Raw genomic sequence first — 20574 nt, forward strand, 5'->3', positions numbered from 1 at the left:
CGCCTGCATCAGTACAGAGAAATACAGAAGATGACGTGCGCCTGCATCAGTACAGAGAAATACAGAAGATGACGTGCGGCTGCATCAGTAAAGAGAAATACAGAAGATGACGTGCCCCTGCATCAGTACAGAGAAATACAGAAGATGACGTGCGCCTGCATCAGTACAGAGAAATACAGAAGATGACGTGCGCCTGCATCAGTACAGAGAAATACAGAAGATGACGTGCGCCTGCATCAGTACAGAGAAATACAGAAGATGACGTGCGCCTGCATCAGTACAGAGAAATACAGAAGATGACGTGCGCCTGCATCAGTACAGAGAAATACAGAAGATGACGTGCGCCTGCATCAGTACAGAGAAATACAGAAGATGACGTGCGCCTGCATCAGTACAGAGAAATACAGAAGATGATGTACGCCTGTATCAGTACAGAGAAATACAGAAGAATTGAGTAGACATCTGTTTCATTTTTATCCTGACAAGGTCAAAACACATTTATGCATTTCATATAAAACTGGAGTAATACAAAATAAACAATGTTATTGGAATCCTTGGTAGCTTATCACAGCGTCTTTGAAGACAATATCGGTGTGGGGGACACGAAAAAAAAAACAAAACTTTGAGTGGAGAATATTTTTTTCAGAACTGTCCAATCTTTAAAGGTTTGCTGAGTTTCATAAAAAAACGACATTTCTCCTAAGAGGTAGCTGGACAGCAGATTTATTATCAGTCATTTTTGTGCCGACTGCGACATTGGTTACCACCCAAATATAGAATTATTTTTTAATATTGACTTGAAAAATTATGGTATACTGGAGGGAAACTTTAAAACTATTCGAGCACTATAAAAAAAACATTAGCAAGTATTTATTAAAATCTTAACTATTTCTGTGAAGTGGTGCCAGTTGACGGTAAGAGAAGTTTGAAATGTGTACTTGTAGTACATCTTTGTGAAATTTGTAACGGACACAACGTTCCTATGAATCAATTTCAGATCTGACCTCACACACTCATTCTATCTTGACAAGTAGTCCATCCAACATGATTGAGCCACGCTCCTTTGTTGACCATTCAAGTTCATTGTTACTAATTTTGGGGTCAATTTGTTCATTGACCCCCAGAGACTGAGGTCCTACTTTGTAAGATCCTGGTTTCAGCCACACCTGGAATGCCACTCGAACATGATATGTCTTTCTTGTCTTAGGGTCGACCATTCTGTACAAACAAATACAAACAAATAGCTTTACTGTGAAGTGCAGAGTTAAAATCTGTCGCTCATTATCTAAGCTGCCAAGGAAAAAATTCTTCTTATCATCAACTAAAGTTCTGTTAAGTTTGACTTTTTCCTTAATTGTTTGCAGTTTTATCAAAAGCTTAAAACAAAGATATATTGTATCTATATGCAATTAAGCCTGTGCCTACAAATACGTCCAATCCTCATTTTAGCAGTGTCATCGATTCTACAGTAAGCATTTCACAATTCTGTCCTTCTTGGACTTTAATATGAAATCTTACAGTAACGGAGGGGGCTTTATTTGAGGATAAATATGGTATTTTTCATGAAAGTTATGAACCACAATATGGATTTATAAGTATTAATTTCAACATCAATTTTTTTTTATCAATCCTTGAAAATGGAGCCCTTCAATAATAAAATCCTATTCATACTTTATCTCTCTATTCCTACTGACTTTGAACACTACCTGATATCATTTAGGAACTATAACATTAACATCAGTTCAATAATTTGACTGCTCAGCCAGTATACATATTCCACAAATTAACTCAGAGTTAACTGATTCATTTAGCATCTTAACCATAGAGCAAGTTGTCTCATTCAGAAATCACTGAGCAAGTTGACTCATTCAGAAATCACTGAGCAAGTTGACTCATTCAGAAATAACTAAGCAAGTTGACTCATTCAGAAATCACTGAGCAAGTTGTCTCATTCAGAAATCACTAAGCAAGTTGACTCATTCAGAAATAACTAAGCAAGTTGACTCATTCAGAAATCACTGAGCAAGTTGACTCATTCAGAAATAACTAAGCAAGTTGACTCATTCAGAAATCACTGAGCAAGTTGACTCATTCAGAAATCACTGAGCAAGTTGTCTCATTCAGAAATCACTGAGCAAGTTGACTCATTCAGAAATCACTGAGCAAGTTGTCTCATTCAGAAATCACTGAGCAAGTTGTCTCATTCAGAAATCACTGAGCAAGTTGACTCATTCAGAAATCACTGAGCAAGCTGTCTCATTCAGAAATCACTGAGCAAGTTGACTCATTCAGCAATTTACCCACAGCTACCTTACCCATCTATCAATTTAACCAGAATTAGCTGGCAGATTAGCTTCGAAGTCAAATCATAGGGATGATTGATTAGTTGTTTGACTTTGACCTGCTAAACAACCTATGCTTTAAATTTTGACCTCTTCCTTATCACATAACAGTTTCATTTTCTGCTGAATGCCTGAAACTAGAAAGAAACTTTTAGGAGGAATTTACCGATATTTTGGAGAGAATTCATTACAGCCTGCATATCTTATTGTTGGTGAGAGGAAGATCTGTTTAAGACCACAGCCGTCTGGACTGGACTTTTCTGTGACTGGTACTGGCTGTGGCAACAGTATACTACCTCCTGTTGCCACCTCACCTAGAACATACAGCAGTAATACACTTACAACATCATACAGATTAAATACTTCCACCTGGACATACAGCAGTCATACACTTACATCATACAGATTAAATACTTCCACCTGGACATACAGCAGTCATACACTTACAACATCATACAGATTAAATACTTCCACCTGGACATACAGCAGTCATACACTTACATCATACAGATTAAATACTTCCACCTGGACATACAGCAGTCATACACTTACAACATCATACAGATTAAATACTTCCACCTGGACATACAGCAGTCATACACTTACAACATCATACAGATTAAATACTTCCACCTGGACATACAGCAGTCATACACTTACAACATCATACAGATTAAATACTTCCACCTGGACATACAGCAGTCATACACTTACAACATCATACAGATTAAATACTTCCACCTGGACATACAGCAGTCATACACTTACAACATCATACAGATTAAATACTTCCACCTGGACATACAGCAGTCATACACTTACAACATCATACAGATTAAATACTTCCACCTGGACATACAGCAGTCATACACTTACATCATACAGATTAAATACTTCCACCTAGAACATACAGCAGTAATACACTTACAACATCATACAGATTAAATACTTCCACCTGGACATACAGCAGTCATACACTTACATCATACAGATTAAATACTTCCACCTGGACATACAGCAGTCATACACTTACATCATACAGATTAAATACTTCCAACTGGTAATCCAGCAGTCATTCCCTTACAACATCATACAGATTAAATACTTCCACCTGGACATACAGCAGTCATACACTTACAACATCATACAGATTAAATACTTCCACCTGGACATACAGCAGTCATACACTTACATCATACAGATTAAATACTTCCACCTAGAACATACAGCAGTCATACACTTACAACATCATACAGATTAAATACTTCCACCTGGACATACAGCAGTCATACACTTACAACATCATACAGATTAAATACTTCCACCTGGACATACAGCAGTCATACACTTACAGATTAAAACATCATACAGATTAAATACATCATACAGATTAAATACTTCCACCTGGACATACAGCAGTCATACACTTACATCATACAGATTAAATACTTCCACCTGGACATACAGCAGTCATACACTTACAACACACTTACACATCATACAGATTAAATACTTCCACCTGGACATACAGCAGTCATACACTTACATCATACAGATTAAATACTTCCACCTGGACATACAGCAGTCATACACTTACATCATACAGATTAAATACTTCCACCTGGACATACAGCAGTCATACACTTACATCATACAGATTAAATACTTCCACCTGGACATACAGCAGTCATACACTTACAACATCATACAGATTAAATACTTCCAGATTAAATACTTCCACCTAGAACATACAGCAGTCATACACTTACAACATCATACAGATTAAATACTTCCACCTGGACATACAGCAGTCATACACTTACATCATACAGATTAAATACTTCCACCTGGACATACAGCAGTCATACACTTACAACATCATACAGATTACATACTTCCACCTGGACATACAGCAGTCATACACTTACAACATCATACAGATTAAATACTTCCACCTGGACATACAGCAGTCATACACTTACATCATACAGATTAAATACTTCCACCTGGACATACAGCAGTCATACACTTACATCATACAGATTAAATACTTCCACCTGGAACATACAGCAGTCATACACTTACAACATACAGATTAAATACTTCCACCTGGACATACAGCAGTCATACACTTACAACATCATACAGATTAAATACTTCCACCTGGACATACAGCAGTCATACACTTACAACATCATACAGATTAAATACTTCCACCTGGACATACAGCACAGATTAAATACTTCTACCTGGAACATACAGCAGTCATACACTTACATCATACAGATTAAATACTTCCACCTGGAACATACAGCAGTCATACACTTACAACATCATACAGATTAAATACTTCCATCAGGACATACAGCAGTCATACACTTACATCATACAGATTAAATACTTCCACCTAGAACATACAGCAGTCATACACTTACAACATCATACAGATTAAATACTTCCACCTGGACATACAGCAGTCATACACTTACAACATCATACAGATTAAATACTTCCACCTAGACATACAGCAGTCATACACTTACACAACATCATACACTTACAACATCATACAGATTAAATACTTCCACCTGGACATACAGCAGTCATACATCATACAGATTAAATACTTCCACCTGGACATACAGCAGTCATACACACCTGGACATACAGCAGTCATACATCATACAGATTAAATACTTCCACCTGGACATACAGCAGTCATACATACACTACAGATTAAATACTTCCACACATACAGATTAAATACTTCCACCTGGACATACAGCAGTCATACACTTACAACATCATACAGATTAAATACTTCCACCTGGACATACAGCAGTCATACACTTACATCATACAGATTAAATACTTCCACCTGGACATACAGCAGTCATACAGCAGTCATACACTTACATCATACAGATTAAATACTTCCACCTGGACATACAGCACATCATACAGATTAAATACTTCCACCTGGACATACAGCAGTCATCATACACTACTTCCACCTGGAACATACATCATACAGATTAAATACTTCCACCTGGACATACAGCAGTCATACTATTACAACATCATACTGATTAAATACTTACACCTGGACATAAATCAGTAATACACTTACAACATCATACAGATTAAATACTTCCACCTACAGCAGGACATACAGCAGTCATACACTTACAACATCATACAGATTAAATACTTCCACCTGGACATACAGCAGTCATACACTTACATCATACAGATTAAATACTTCCACCTGGACATACAGCAGTCATACACTTACATCATACAGATTAAATACTTCCACCTGGACATACAGCAGTCATACACTTACAACATCATACAGATTAAATATTAAATACTTCCACCTACAGCAGGACATACAGCAGTCATACACTTACATCATACAGATTAAATACTTCCACCTGGACATACAGCAGTCATACACTTACAACATCATACAGATTAAATACTTCCACCTGGACATACAGCAGTCATACACTTACATCATACAGATTAAATACTTCCACCTGGACATACAGCAGTCATACACTTACATCATCATACAGATTAAATACTTCCACCTGGACATACAGCAGTCATACACTTACATCATACAGATTAAATACTTCCACCTGGACATACAGCAGTCATACACTTACAACATCATACAGATTAAATACTTCCACCTGGACATACAGAAGTCATACACTTACATCATACAGATTAAATACTTCCACCTGGACATACAGCAGTCATACACTTACAACATCATACAGATTAAATACTTCCACCTGGACATACAGCAGTCATACACTTACAACATCATACAGATTAAATACTTCCACCTGGACATACAGAAGTCATACACACTTACAACATCATACAGATTAAATACTTCCACCTGGACATACAGCAGTCATACACTTACATCATACAGATTAAATACTTCCACCTGGACATACAGCAGTCATACACTTACAACATCATACAGATTACATACAGCAGTCATACACTTACATCATACAGATTAAATACTTCCACCTGGAACATACAGCAGTCATACACTTACAACATCATACAGATTAAATACTTCCACCTGGACATACAGCAGTCATACACTTACATCATACAGATTAAATACTTCCACCTGGAACATACAGCAGTCATACACTTACAACATCATACAGATTAAATACTTCCACCTGAACATACAGCAGTCATACACTTACAACATCATACAGATTAAATACTTCCACCTGGACATACAGCAGTCATACACTTACAACATCATACAGGACATACAGCAGTCATACACTTACAATATCATACAGATTAAATACGACAGCTACTCTCTTACAAATTTACATAGAAGTATTATCAATTTTCATTGTCCTATATTTAAGGAAACATTCAAAATATAGACCTAGACTACAACAACCCTGCCTCCATAGACCAATTTAACACAATCGGAACAACAACACATGATATAATGAAAAAGTAAAGGCAGCAGAAGATAACTTTGGTGCAATATATTGTCAATCATAGGATTTTCATTTTTAAATTATAAAGAATATGGATTGCTAGTCAAATCACTTGTACGCCCATATTTTATTTTTTTAAAACACATTCCTAGAGTTATGTGCCCCTTACCCACTGCATGAAGATCTCCACTATCGAGGATTCTCCGTACTGCTTCCATTCGGGCTCCATAATAACCAACATGCCACTTCTCCGCTATATTCAATGTATTTGCTTTATTTAGTAACCTGCAAGAATAAAATATAAAAAAGCAGTTTAGAATCACAGTTTTTACGTTATCATTAAAACTAAATGTACATTTAACAACTAATAATGATAATAAAGAGAACTCCAGTTGGTAATATATCTGTTATCAAATATCATCTTCTTCTTAATATCATCTTTTCTTGAATCACCATCGTTTTCTCCTTACAAGTTATGTAGAATTGTAGCTTTTCCTTATGTGATTGATTTTGGTGTGATTTCATAAATAACTTGGCTTTAGTTGTCATCACAGAACTTTACAAGGAGATGAGGAAATAGACTGTAGATTTATGGTCCATGAATCTGGGGTAACACCTGGAGGGTCACAATGATACAGACTAACAAGTCGACAATTATCAAATCCTTTTACACGAAATGTTTAGCCAGGTGTGTTGGGTGTGTTGTAAAACATTGTTATATTTTTTGTGTTGGGTGTGTTGTAAAACACTGTTATATCTTTTGTGTTGGTGTGTTGTTAAACACTGTTGTGTCTTTTGTGTTGGTGTGTTGTAAAACACTGTTGTGTCTTTTGTGTTGGTGTGTTGTAAAACACTGTGTAACTGCTAACTTATTCAACTGACAACTTTTTGTAGACATGGCTGGATCTATTTTCAAACAACATGAAATGCTTTTCAAGTCACCAGTTATCAAACCTGATTTGAAAGGCACAAAATCATGTCTTTGTTCCAGGTTTTTATAAATAATTGACATAAACAATGAAACATGAAGGTGCCTAGAAGTTAAGAAATCTTTGTCTATTGATGTTTAAAAGTCACAGTCTCTCACCTAATAGAGAATCTGCACCAGCCGTACGGAAGTGCATACTCGCGAGGAGGGTCCCCACGCTTATGATATACCTCCTCACGTCTGATCTTGTGACACGTCTCACAAAAACACATATTACTCTGAACATCAAAGTAATTTTCTGTAATACAAAATAAACAATTCATGATAAGGTTGTAGTGAAGTATACAACTTTGTTACACTATTCCAGATTAACTGCTGCAAAGACAAGAATTTTGTTTTTTTAAAGAAAACATCTTCCATCACATCTAGATGCAATAATAAAAAAACCACAGAGAATGTCAGAAGAAAAGATGTAAAATATTTAGTGAAATGTTCTTCATACTGAACTAACTGTTTGGTTGATGGGTTTATTGGCCTATAAACAACCTGGGCCTTTATTAGGTGTCCTAGTCCCTTTATAGTAGCTGATGTCTATGAAGAAATGAAAAACTAAATTATCCTACCATTGTAAAAACCATGACACATGACACCTCTTGGATTTACACAACTCTTCCACTATAGATATAGGTATATAATCTGGGACTATTACCTGGCAGTCCTAGTTGAGATTTGATCCTGGCACAGATGTTCTGGTATTCACAGTTTCTGTTGACATTTACATCACTGCTCACACGATGAAGCTTCTCCTTCACAACTGAATGTAATAACATCAACAGATGGTCAGTTTTGCATTGATATTAGTTTAAAAGCATTTTGTATATAGAACAACTTTCTCTAAATTTGGCTAAATTAGTCTGACTAATCAGGTCCTTTCTGTTTTCATTAACATTTCATTAACTCACCATCATCTATATCAGCTTTTTCTCTCTCGTCTACGGTACTAACCAGCGATGAGACACTTGTGTCTTCTGTTACCACCGTGATCTGTACCAACAGTAAAAATTCTCAATAAATATTATCATTGTTGATAGATTTGCAAAGCAATTACAAAGAGCAAGGCCATTTGATAAGTCCTTTCTTTCTGTGAAAGCAGCTTGAATTGGAATTCTATTTAATATGTCAAGTAAGTTTAAAAGCATGTCTGATGGCTATGATTCACTAAAACCTTTCAACCAGAGACCAGAAATGTGCCTTTACCCATGAGAGAAGTTACACTGTCCAATGAAAACATGAGTGTGATTGCATTTCATTATTTCAAATACCTTACACAAAATATAAATGATTTTAAATGAAATTATCTACATTTTGAAATCTTATGACTACAAATATTCACCAACTCTTGACCAATGTAACATTTACATTGAGAAAATAAAGAACTGAGTTTAACAAGAATTGTGGGCTATAGACTATCTTAACAGTCCCTCTATTACTCCATAGTCATCTAATGATTCTATGCTCACCAACAATAGATGAATAACGTCTTTTCAATGTTTTGCAAATGCCTTCCCCAATTCATTTAATGCAGAGTAAAGTCCTTTTAGTGATAAATTTGACCATTTCATCAACACTTCACCTAAATTAGAAGAAATCTGAGGCAAGTATAACAGTTTGGACTTTGAATTTGATTTTAACTTTGACACACACACTGTAATGAAGTGTTGGTGTACTTCGGCATACCTCCCAAGAGTAGATTATATAATACTTATAGTAATCTATGGTACTACCTCCTGACACTGGCCGTACAGGTCCACCAGAGCATGACAAGGGTTAGGGACATCACGAGCTGCCACACCCTGGTCTACCCCATTGACGTAAAGGTGAAGACACGCCTCTTCATCCACTAACACTCCTACACAGTGGCCTGATTGTAACTGGTCGATGTTGGGACCATAATGCTCCTTCATCTTGAACAGAAAACACTTATTTCATTACATGCTTTCCTTGTTATTCACTAAATGCACTGACGTCATATTACTGCAAATTCCATTTTGTTTAATGAGCTTTTTGTAATTTCACTTTAGCTAATGAAACGATGTTACAGATTCACAGATGGCATTGTGGGTAACAGTGGAGACGATAGACACTGAGCGGACGTGACTTCAAGTTTGACAAATAATTGTCAGTTTTCTAACATGTTTCTTAAATATCAATTTTGTGATATAAAGGACCTTAAATTTGTTTTAATTTCTTTGTGATTTACAAACTTATCACTGTTTTGTTATTGATTAAGCACGCCACAGACTCACTAAGATGAAAAATTCTGAAGGCTTACTTCATAAATTCACAAAACAAATGGAAAATCATGCAAGATCCTATGTATATTGTGAATTCCATCCAACATCTGAGAAATTTAAACACTTAGCATTACATTTATTGCTTCAGAATTCCTTTATATAATTCCTGTGTATGAACAAGTCTAAAACACTTCTCTATTGGTAACACCCTACCTTAGATCCTTCCTTGTATATAAATACCCTACCTTACAGCCACAGTTGTAGACTGAGTCTCCCTGGATGATCATACAGGATTTTTTAATACAGATTGCTGATACAGGTAAGTTGTATCGCTCAGGTGAGAAGCCAAGTATTCCTATCATCAGTGAAGCACTCCACTTGGAGTTCAGGCTATTCAAACGCACCTGTGACAAAATCAGATTTTAATTTCATTGTTCCTTTTCATGTCAATAGGATCTGAAATCAGGACAAATTAAAGGTGGCATCATATTTCTAATTATGTAGAAGTCAAATTAACATTTCTAAATGTAGGCAAGATTCTTACTTCAGTGGAATAACTAACTGCAAAGAGCTGGAAAGAAAGTTGTCATATTTGAAAGCACATGTACCTAGTATAATACAGTTCATTTCAGTAATTGGATGACTAGACAGACACATTCCTACCCATAGTTCAATTCAGGAGTTGGATGATTAGACAGACTTATCCAATAAACATACTTTCCCTATTGTTAAGTTTAGTATTTGGATGACTGGACAGAAACATACCTACCCATAGTTCAATTCAGGAGATGGATGATTAGACAGACTTATCCAATAAACATACTTTCCCTAATGTTCAGTTCAGTAGTTGGATGACTAGACAGACACATACCCCAAAGTTCAATTTAGGATGGATAATTAGACAGCCTTATCCCATAAACTTACTTTCCCTAATGTTCAGTTCAGTAGTTGGATGACTAGACAGACACGGACCAGTTCTCATATCTATAAAATATTTTTAGAGTATAAATATGGTAGAGATGCCAGTGTTTGATGACTGTGGCTACATCATACCAGGAATTTGAAGAGCATCAGTAGCTGTTGTAACAAAGACACTGGGCTCACAATGCTTGATCATCACTAGACTGATGCAGGACTATGATGGACGAGTGTAAGGAACAAATAAGACCAAAGTAACATCCTGATAGCGGTAACATGTTCAGAGTATAATGTCAACAATGAAATGTAGTACAAAGGAATAAGAAAGTAAAGAAAATGTGAAATGGAGCAAAGAACAGAATTGTTTTAAATTAGTAGTATCGTGATTGCCTTCACGCTAGTGGATTTTTCCTATTTTACCATGACCCTGTCACTATATCATAGATCATAAAACTAGTTTATCTTTGTTCCTTGTGAAGGGGCTTTAGTGGATGAGTGATATTACATTATCACATTTACATCAAATGATTTTGAAAGGCTTCTTTCTTTTTTTTGTTTTTGTTTTGTTTTGATTTTTGTTTAGCCTATTGGAATTAAAAAAAAAAGATTTCAGCATTGAATAAACACTGCAATCATTATCAGATTATAACAGCTACATTAATGTCATCTTCAATAGTTCTGATAAATTTATTTAGAAGTCATCATTTCTTACACAGAACTAGAAAAAAAATCTTATCATGAATGCAAGTATATTGAATTTACAACAAGATATCAATATTGTGTAAGTCTGCATTAGACCTGATCTGAATATGTAAAATCATTAAACTAGGAAATTCAAATTATTGTCAAATATTGATAACATAAAGAGAGCTCAGTGTATTTTTATTTCTTCAAACATGTTTGTAAAATAGACAAATTATTTCAATAGGTTACTGTATTTTCCCGGTTATAAGTCACACCAGTATATAGACTGCAGAGTAAAGTTTTTTTTATTTGATCCATAAGATTGTTCATATAACAGACAACAGAAGGCAGATTATCAAGATGTCAATCGAACAGTAAGTAAAGAGGCTTCTTATCCAGTAAATACTACACTTATATTGACAGGTACTTAACAGGCCTGTACAAAGTAAGCTTTCTTATCCAGCATCTGTGTAGTCTACACACATCAATCACTGTATAATATGTATTGAACTCCTGCGGTTGAGTATTGCCTAGTCAACACACATCAATTACTCTATAATATGTCTTGAACTCCTGTGGTTGAGTATTGTATGAATTAGATACTTGCCTGGAAGAGTTTGTTGCGTTGTAGTGGTCGACTAGATATCAGGATTCCCTGGTTATAGCTGGCTGTCCGCCGGGCTGTCAGGTTGTTGTTGCTAAGGAGAACATTTTTACCATGGTTACAGTGGAATTCAAAACAGCAAGATGTGTTAGTGTCCTGGTCTTGGTCCCGTTCAGTCTGAAATGTAAAACAACAACCAACTGACGATAACTAGTAATATACTGTTATATTACATCTCTCTCAATTACAATCTACCACATACTTACATCCTGTATGTTACAAAAAATATGCATACTTCTATATTTATTTTTGAATCAGAGCTAATGTACAGGTCTCCTGCACTTATTGTCCTGTGATAAGGGTGACCCCTACTTTTGAATCAGAGCTAATGTACAGGTCTCCTGGACTTTTGTTCTTTGACAAGGGTGAAATCTAACACTGAATCAATGGTTATTTATTAAACTCTGGGCTTATTGCAGAATAAACATGTCATGTATTTCATGCTTAACTCATTGTTTTGTATTTGTTTACCTCATTGTTATCTGTTAAGTCTGACACGACACTTTGTGACTGCTGACTGAGCATCATGAGATTGTCTGTCGAGGCACTACTGGTAACAGAAACTGTCTCCACAACACCAAACAGATCAATCACAGCAAAAACATTCTGTAAACCAAAGTTATTTCATAGAATTCTTCCACAGGATCAAAGTCATGGTCATGACTGATGCATTGACACATCAAGTTTATAAACACTTTTCATATTTGAGACTATTAACCTTGAATATTTTTGAAGCTGCTAATCTTTTGTATATTCACGACTGTTCCCCTTTCATTTATCTAAGACCACAATCCCTTTGTATATTTAGAGCTGCTAACCTGTATATGTAAGGCCGCTATATTCTACAGTACGTCTACAGCTGCTGACATTTTGAATATTCAAGACTCCTAAACTTCAGTGTATTTTAAACTGCTGTCCTTTTATATATATTAGGTTTAGAACATTTTGGATGTTTATAATTCTAACCTCTGTATATTTGAAGCTGCTAACCTTTTGTAACAGATTTATCTAAGACAGTTATCCTTTGGTTTATCTGAGACTATTTCCACCTAGTAAGTTAGAGTTTATTTATCTATTTCATGTTTGGGACTGTATACCTTTTGTATGTTGGAGGCTGCCACTCCTAAGTCCTCCCCATTCAGAAGTATATGCATAGTACCGTCCCGACATCTCTTTACACCAACCTTGTCACCAACCTACGAAACAATAACAAAAACATATCTAATACATAATAAATTACAAAAAATAAACAACACTTTTCTAACATTTAGTATATTCACAGTATTAGTGATTTCCGTGGAATGAAAATCATTATTTTCAATATTTTCTGATTTTTCAATCTCAATCTTTTCACTTGCTGTCTGTTTTTCTATAAACTCAAGTGAATGAATCTGAGAAATATCAAATCCATAAAAAACATACGATTTACAATGCCTCACCTCCAAACGTTCTAATGATGGGGCATAGTTTTCCTTGATGACAATGCCCGATTTCCTGACCTCTGAACTTGTGACAATCCAAGTAAGTTTTGTGGTTAAGGCCAGTGCAGATGAAGGTATAGACGAGATGGGTGTGGAGTCCGAGATGGCTAGAGTGGTCAGTCCAATGTGAAGTGACCCAGACCATACCTTTGACAACTGTTCCACTTTTATCTGTGTAAAAGGACATACAAGAATTACCTATATCATTTTTGCCTCTCTTGTCTCACTCTTGGTGTGATCTTAACAAAATGCAAAGTAAGATCCAAGACATGTATATCAATTTCCATAAGTCTATGAACCTGACAGCTTGATTAAACATTTACTAAACAAACATCACACATGCTCGTCAGGTACATTGTAGTCATGTTATGGTATATTGATGTGTTGCTTACTGTAAAGTCTTCATAATGTAAAAATTGCTTTTTCTCAAATTTGGTCAACAAGACAAATTTCATTTTTTAATCTTCATTTCAATATTGTGTTTAAATAAACCTTGAGATAGATAAATCATAACAAAATTGAACAAATGTAAAAAAATTAGGATTAACAGTAAATAACTAAAACTGACAAAGGTCCTCCTGACTGTTGTACCACTTATAACAGTAAATAACTAAAACTGACAAAGGTCCTCCTGACTGTTGTACCACTTATAACAGTAAATAACTAAAACTGACAAAGGTCCTCCTGACTGTTGTACCACTTATAACAGTAAATAACTAAAACTGACAAAGGTCCTCCTGACTGTTGTACCACTTATAACAGTAAATAACTAAAACTGACAAAGGTCCTCCTGACTGTTGTACCACTTATAACAGTAAATAACTAAAACTGACAAAGGTCCTCCTGACTGTTGTACCACTTATAACAGTAAATAACTAAAACTGACAAAGGTCCTCCTGACTGTTGTACCACTTATAACAGTAAATAACTAAAACTGACAAAGGTCCTCCTGACTGTTGTACCACTTATAACAGTAAATAACTAAAACTGACAAAGGTCCTCCTGACTGTTGTACCACTTATAACAGTAAATAACTAAAACTGACAAAGGTCCTCCTGACTGTTGTACCACTTATAACAGTAAATAACTAAAACTGACAAAGGTCCTCCTGACTGTTGTACCACTTATAACAGTAAATAACTAAAACTGACAAAGGTCCTCCTGACTGTTGTACCACTTATAACAGTAAATAACTAAAACTGACAAAGGTCCTCCTGACTGTTGTACCACTTATAACAGTAAATAACTAAAACTGACAAAGGTCCTCCTGACTGTTGTACCACTTATAACAGTAAATAACTAAAACTGACAAAGGTCCTCCTGACTGTTGTACCACTTATAACAGTAAATAACTAAAACTGACAAAGGTCCTCCTGACTGTTGTACCACTTATAACAGTAAATAACTAAAACTGACAAAGGTCCTCCTGACTGTTGTACCACTTATAACAGTAAATAACTAAAACTGACAAAGGTCCTCCTGACTGTTGTACCACTTATAACAGTAAATAACTAAAACTGACAAAGGTCCTCCTGACTGTTGTACCACTTATAACAGTAAATAACTAAAACTGACAAAGGTCCTCCTGACTGTTGTACCACTTATAACAGTAAATAACTAAAACTGACAAAGGTCCTCCTGACTGTTGTACCACTTATAACAGTAAATAACTAAAACTGACAAAGGTCCTCCTGACTGTTGTACCACTTATAACAGTAAATAACTAAAACTGACAAAGGTCCTCCTGACTGTTGTACCACTTATAACAGTAAATAACTAAAACTGACAAAGGTCCTCCTGACTGTTGTACCACTTATAACAGTAAATAACTAAAACTGACAAAGGTCCTCCTGACTGTTGTACCACTTATAAAAACAGGTTTCATCATACTCCGTAAAGGTCAACTTACTTCAAATAGCTCGTCCCGTCTCAGTGGATCCGAACTAAAGATGAGACCGTGTTGGAAGTTACGGGCTCTGCAGGCCATAGCCCCGTTATTTTTTATGGTAATGTTTTTTCCACAACATTGACTGAACCTATGGGTGACATCTGTGGACACCAATAAAACTGGATCAATGATATTCCAACATGCAGTGATGGGGTCTATATGTCTGTCAGGTCAACAGGGCACATCGGTGAGAGAGGGAGGGATGCTTCAGAGGGTACTATCTATTTAGGTCTGAGGGTGTGATGCTGTAGATTAACTGTCTCCATAAATCTCAAGTCTGTAAGAGCCTCAGAGATTAATGCTATAGAGTATAGTATCTCCCTGGGTCTATGAGTGTGATGTCACAGAAGGAGCTATCTCCCTGGGTCTATGAGTGTGATGTCACAGAAGGAGCTATCTCCCTGGGTCTATGAGTGTGATGTCACAGAAGGAGCTATCTCCCTGGGTCTATGAGTGTGATGTAGCTATCTCCCTGGGTCTATGAGTGTGATGTCACAGAAGGAGCTATCTCCCTGGGTCTATGAGTGTGATGTCACAGAAGGAGCTATCTCCCTGGGTCTATGAGTGTGATGTCACAGAAGGAGCTATCTCCCTGGGTCTATGAGTGTGATGTCACAGAAGGAGCTATCTCCCTGGGTCTATGAGTGTGATGTCACAGAAGGAGCTATCTTCCTGGGTCTATGAGTGTGATGTCACAGAAGGAGCTATCTCCCTGGGTCTATGAGTGTGATGTCACAGAAGGAGCTATCTCCCTGGGTCTATGAGTGTGATGTCACAGAAGGAGCTATCTCCCTGGGTCTATGAGTGTGATGTCACAGAAGGAGCTATCTTCCTGGGTCTATGAGTGTGATGTCACAGAAGGAGCTATCTCCCTGGGTCTATGAGTGTGATGTCACAGAAGGAGCTATCTCCCTGGGTCTATGAGTGTGATGTCACAGAAGGAGCTATCTCCCTGGGTCTATGAGTGTGATGTCACAGAAGGAGCTATCTCCCTGGGTCTATGAGTGTGATGTCACAGAAGGAGCTATCTCCCTGGGTCTATGAGTGTGATGTCACAGAAGGAGCTATCTTCCTGGGTCTGTAAATATGATATTACACACAAGTATCCTGGGTGTGACAGTGGGATGCTACAAAGAGTGTTATTTCCCTGGGTCTGTAAATATGATATTACACACAAGTATCCTGGGTGTGACAGTGGGATGCTACAAAGAGTGTTATTTCCCTGGGTCTGTAAATGTACACACAAGTATCCTGGGTGTGACAGTGGGATGCTACAAAGAGTGTTATTTCCCTGGGTCTGTAAATGTCATGTTACAAAGAGGGTACTAAAAAATGCAACAAGTAAGAAGTTGTACTTAAAATACATGTGTACGCTTATAGTCATCAAGATGAGGGTTTAGACAATTAAAGAAGATAAGCAGGTAACACTATCATGGGGTACTAATCAAACCATCAAGTGGCTAATTACATAGTTACCTGTTCCGCCACAGAGAGTATTATCTCCCTTGGTTTGAAATTGTGATTCTGCAAGGTCCACTATCTACCTTATTGAAACGAAAACGGCCCTGGTGTATGTTTATGCTGACAACCCAGTTTCTCAAATTTTCAATGTAAAGTTATGGTTGTTAATCATGTATATACCTGCATATTTTTAAACACAGACAGCAGGTTAAACAAAATTTTTACCTGTGATTACAGGTGAGTTACTGACTTGAAGCTACACAAAATTTTACGTCTGATTACAGGTATATTACTAACTGCCGATTACATTATATTATTACATGTATTTACAAGTAAAGAGCATTATTATATTCTTATATTTTTACCTGTGTTTACAGGTGAAGCAGCTGACTGTACCATCTCTGTATGAAGGACATTATTGTCTGTCGGTAGTATACCAGAGCCACTGGTTATTGACACCTGAGCACACTGACCGTACAGGTCAATCACAGCGGACACACCTGTTGGAGTAAGCAACTCATTTATTAGTTTAAAGAACAGATGTTCTTATATCATAACCAGTTAGAAAATAAAACTGAGAATGACATAAGAACATCTATTACATTTAACAACGAAGAGAAAACATTCCAAGATAAGGATCACTTTAATGAAAACTGTACATATTCCATTGAGATAGCAAAATATAAGTAGGAATGTTAGATCTGGACATTTAGGTTTGAGTTTGGACCAACCACTGATACACATCATTACTGAAGAAAAATAAATATGAAGTGAAGCATGAAGGAAGGTAACCAACCTGGTGGAACATCAGAGCATGCCACGCCCTGGTCCATGCCATTGAAATAGTAGTGTAGAGTGCCATCACAACACCTCATCATCCCAATACGACAGCCTACCGACATGACATCAAGGTCAAGTGGGTACCCATTTCGGATTGTGGAGCCATCCTGCATAATGGCAGAGCCACTGAAGCGAAGCCATGTAAATAAGCATTTAGGACGGTCGAGGGATTGAATTACAGTGTGTATTAAGATTATGTTTTGAACAGTATATATAGTAAATACTGTGTTATCGTTGTACTGGTTTCAATTGGTTTACCTGTGTCTCAGAACTCTTTAGCAAACGGCTCTCTATCTTCATTTTGTACACCATATAAAATATATCAAGAGGGTATCATGGGGAAGTAGTGGAATGTTTTTCTAAACACAAATGTTCTTTATGCTTAGATAATCTTTTATCTTACTCTCAAGATGTGATGATTGATATCAAAGTATCCAGTATCTCACTGTATTCTAAAGTATTACCTCAGTATCCAGGTATTGTCCTCAATATCTCACTGTATTCTAAAGTATTACCTCAGTATCCAAGTATCATCCTCAATATCTCACTGTATTCTAAAGTAAAGTATTATCCTCAATATCTCACTGTATCCTAAAGTATTACCAAACTATAAAGGTATCGTCCTCAATATCTCACTGTATTCTAAAGTATTACCTCAGTATCCAGGTATCATCCTCAATATCTCACTGTATTCTAAAGTATTACCTCAGTATCCAGGTATCATCCTCAATATCTCACTGTATCCTAAAGTATTACCAAACTATAAAGGTATCATCCTCAATATCTCACTGTATTCTAAAGTATTACCTCAGTATCCAGGTATCATCCTCAATATCTCACTGTATTCTAAAGTATTACCTCAGTATCCAGGTATCGTACTCAATATCTGTCATTGTATTCGGGAAGTCCAAATCTTCTGCCTTAATAAGGGTCACACCTGGAAACATTGAATAATGAATACCAATATGACAAAGGTTGTAATGAAAAAGTGGAGAAATTTTGAATTATTTCCATCAAGAAATTGGAAAATAACTTTGATTCTATAAATTGTGCAATAAAACATTATCATTACTTTAGAATTACTGGTAATGCAAATTCTTTTCAAATATGATTAAGATGAGAGTCAGCAAATTCATCTATGCATTCACTTTCCTTGATACTGACCAGCTACCAAGCTATTAGCTTCTTAAAATCATATACTTGCTTCTAAACAGTCTATAAAATTTTCTACATACAAACTTATATAAAGCCTAAAAAATAATCAGCTACCAGCTTCTATAAAGCGTATAAACTTAAAAGCCTACCAGCTTCTATAAAGCCTATAAACTTATCAACCTACCAGCTTCTATAAATCCTATAAACTTATCAACCTACCAGCTTCTATAAAGCCTATAAACTTATCAACCTACCAGCTTCTATAAAGCCTATAAACTTATCAGCCTACCAGCTTCTATAAATCCTATAAACTTATCAGCCTACCAGCTTCTATAAATCCTATAAACTCATCAACCTACCAGTTTCTATAAAGCCTATAAACTTATCAACCTACCAGCTTTTATAAAGTCTACTTACCTGCTTCTATTGAGCCTGACCATCTATCCACCATTTTCTCTATGATGACTTCAAACAGTTCGTTATCTTTCAGTGGGCGGTTACTCATGATTATGGCATCATTAAACTCTCCTGTAGCATTGGGCCGAGCTGCTGTTCGGCCATTATTTAATACAATGGCATTCTGACCATGCATGGTGTGAAATTTAAGTTCCTCTGTCTCCAGGGCACAGCTTGAATCTGCATCAGGTGAAGACAGTGATTCTGTAATAGCATATCAGTATCATTTAATCATTGGATGTAAATCTCTGGAGTTACTGGACTAAATATAATGATTTTAATTCTATAATTGTGTACATGTATTAGTGTATAATTACAACTTCCTTGTTTCCTTGGTAATGCTATGGGTAAAGACAAATGACTGTCATAACTACTGATTCTAATCAAATCATATTGGAAAAAGCTCTTTCCTTTGAATAAATCCACATCCAAATGCCATCTTTGATTTAGTATTTGAATAAATCTATTGACTAATAAAAAAAAGAAATGAAAAGTCTGATGACATGGATAATTGTAGACATCTATTTTGTAAAGATTTATGATATCTTGACATAATGATCATGTGTTCTGCCAATGACAACATAGGGTTCAAATTTGGACTTGAGAATTACAAAAGGCAATGGCATAATTTTTCCATTGCAAATAAAACTGATCTGTATATATGTATGCATTTTCAAAATTAAATAACATTGAAACAATGTTTTCTGTGGGGAAAAGTAACAAATACACACACATATTGAGCCATGTTTTTCAAAGTTCATACAGAAAGGACAGTAAAATCATATTGAACAAAGATTCCAGTTATTAATTGAGTGATTGACTTTTTTAGCCTGGGCAACCTTAGTGTCCAGACTGCTCGAGTTAGTACCTGAATGGTTGACTACTGTAGCCTGGGCAACCTTAGTGT

At 36.1% G+C, this 20574-nt stretch overlaps 1 protein-coding gene across 1 annotated transcript in view; it reads right to left on the reverse strand.

The window, feature by feature from the left end:
• Positions 1–1013: 1013 nt before the first annotated feature.
• The window catches only part of LOC132557821 (neuralized-like protein 4), a 31022-nt gene continuing 11461 nt past the window's right edge, over positions 1014–20574 (reverse strand). Inside the window, exons 10-26 of the mRNA XM_060222348.1 lie at positions 19629–19871; positions 18915–18993; positions 18013–18182; positions 17582–17716; positions 15717–15856; positions 13766–13978; positions 13424–13522; positions 12798–12932; positions 12270–12443; positions 10306–10464; positions 9551–9730; positions 8729–8810; positions 8476–8580; positions 7926–8064; positions 7008–7123; positions 2509–2656; positions 1014–1218 (exon numbers count right to left, since the gene is read on the reverse strand). Of these exons, the coding sequence (XP_060078331.1) occupies positions 1014–1218; positions 2509–2656; positions 7008–7123; positions 7926–8064; positions 8476–8580; positions 8729–8810; positions 9551–9730; positions 10306–10464; positions 12270–12443; positions 12798–12932; positions 13424–13522; positions 13766–13978; positions 15717–15856; positions 17582–17716; positions 18013–18182; positions 18915–18993; positions 19629–19871 (2522 nt within the window). The remainder of the gene's footprint in view (positions 1219–2508; positions 2657–7007; positions 7124–7925; positions 8065–8475; positions 8581–8728; positions 8811–9550; positions 9731–10305; positions 10465–12269; positions 12444–12797; positions 12933–13423; positions 13523–13765; positions 13979–15716; positions 15857–17581; positions 17717–18012; positions 18183–18914; positions 18994–19628; positions 19872–20574) is intronic.

This window comes from Ylistrum balloti, unplaced genomic scaffold, assembly GCF_031769215.1.
Source record: "Ylistrum balloti isolate Yb309-2 unplaced genomic scaffold, AGI_CSIRO_Ybal_v1 Utg370728, whole genome shotgun sequence".
Taxonomy (NCBI): domain Eukaryota; kingdom Metazoa; phylum Mollusca; class Bivalvia; order Pectinida; family Pectinidae; genus Ylistrum; species Ylistrum balloti.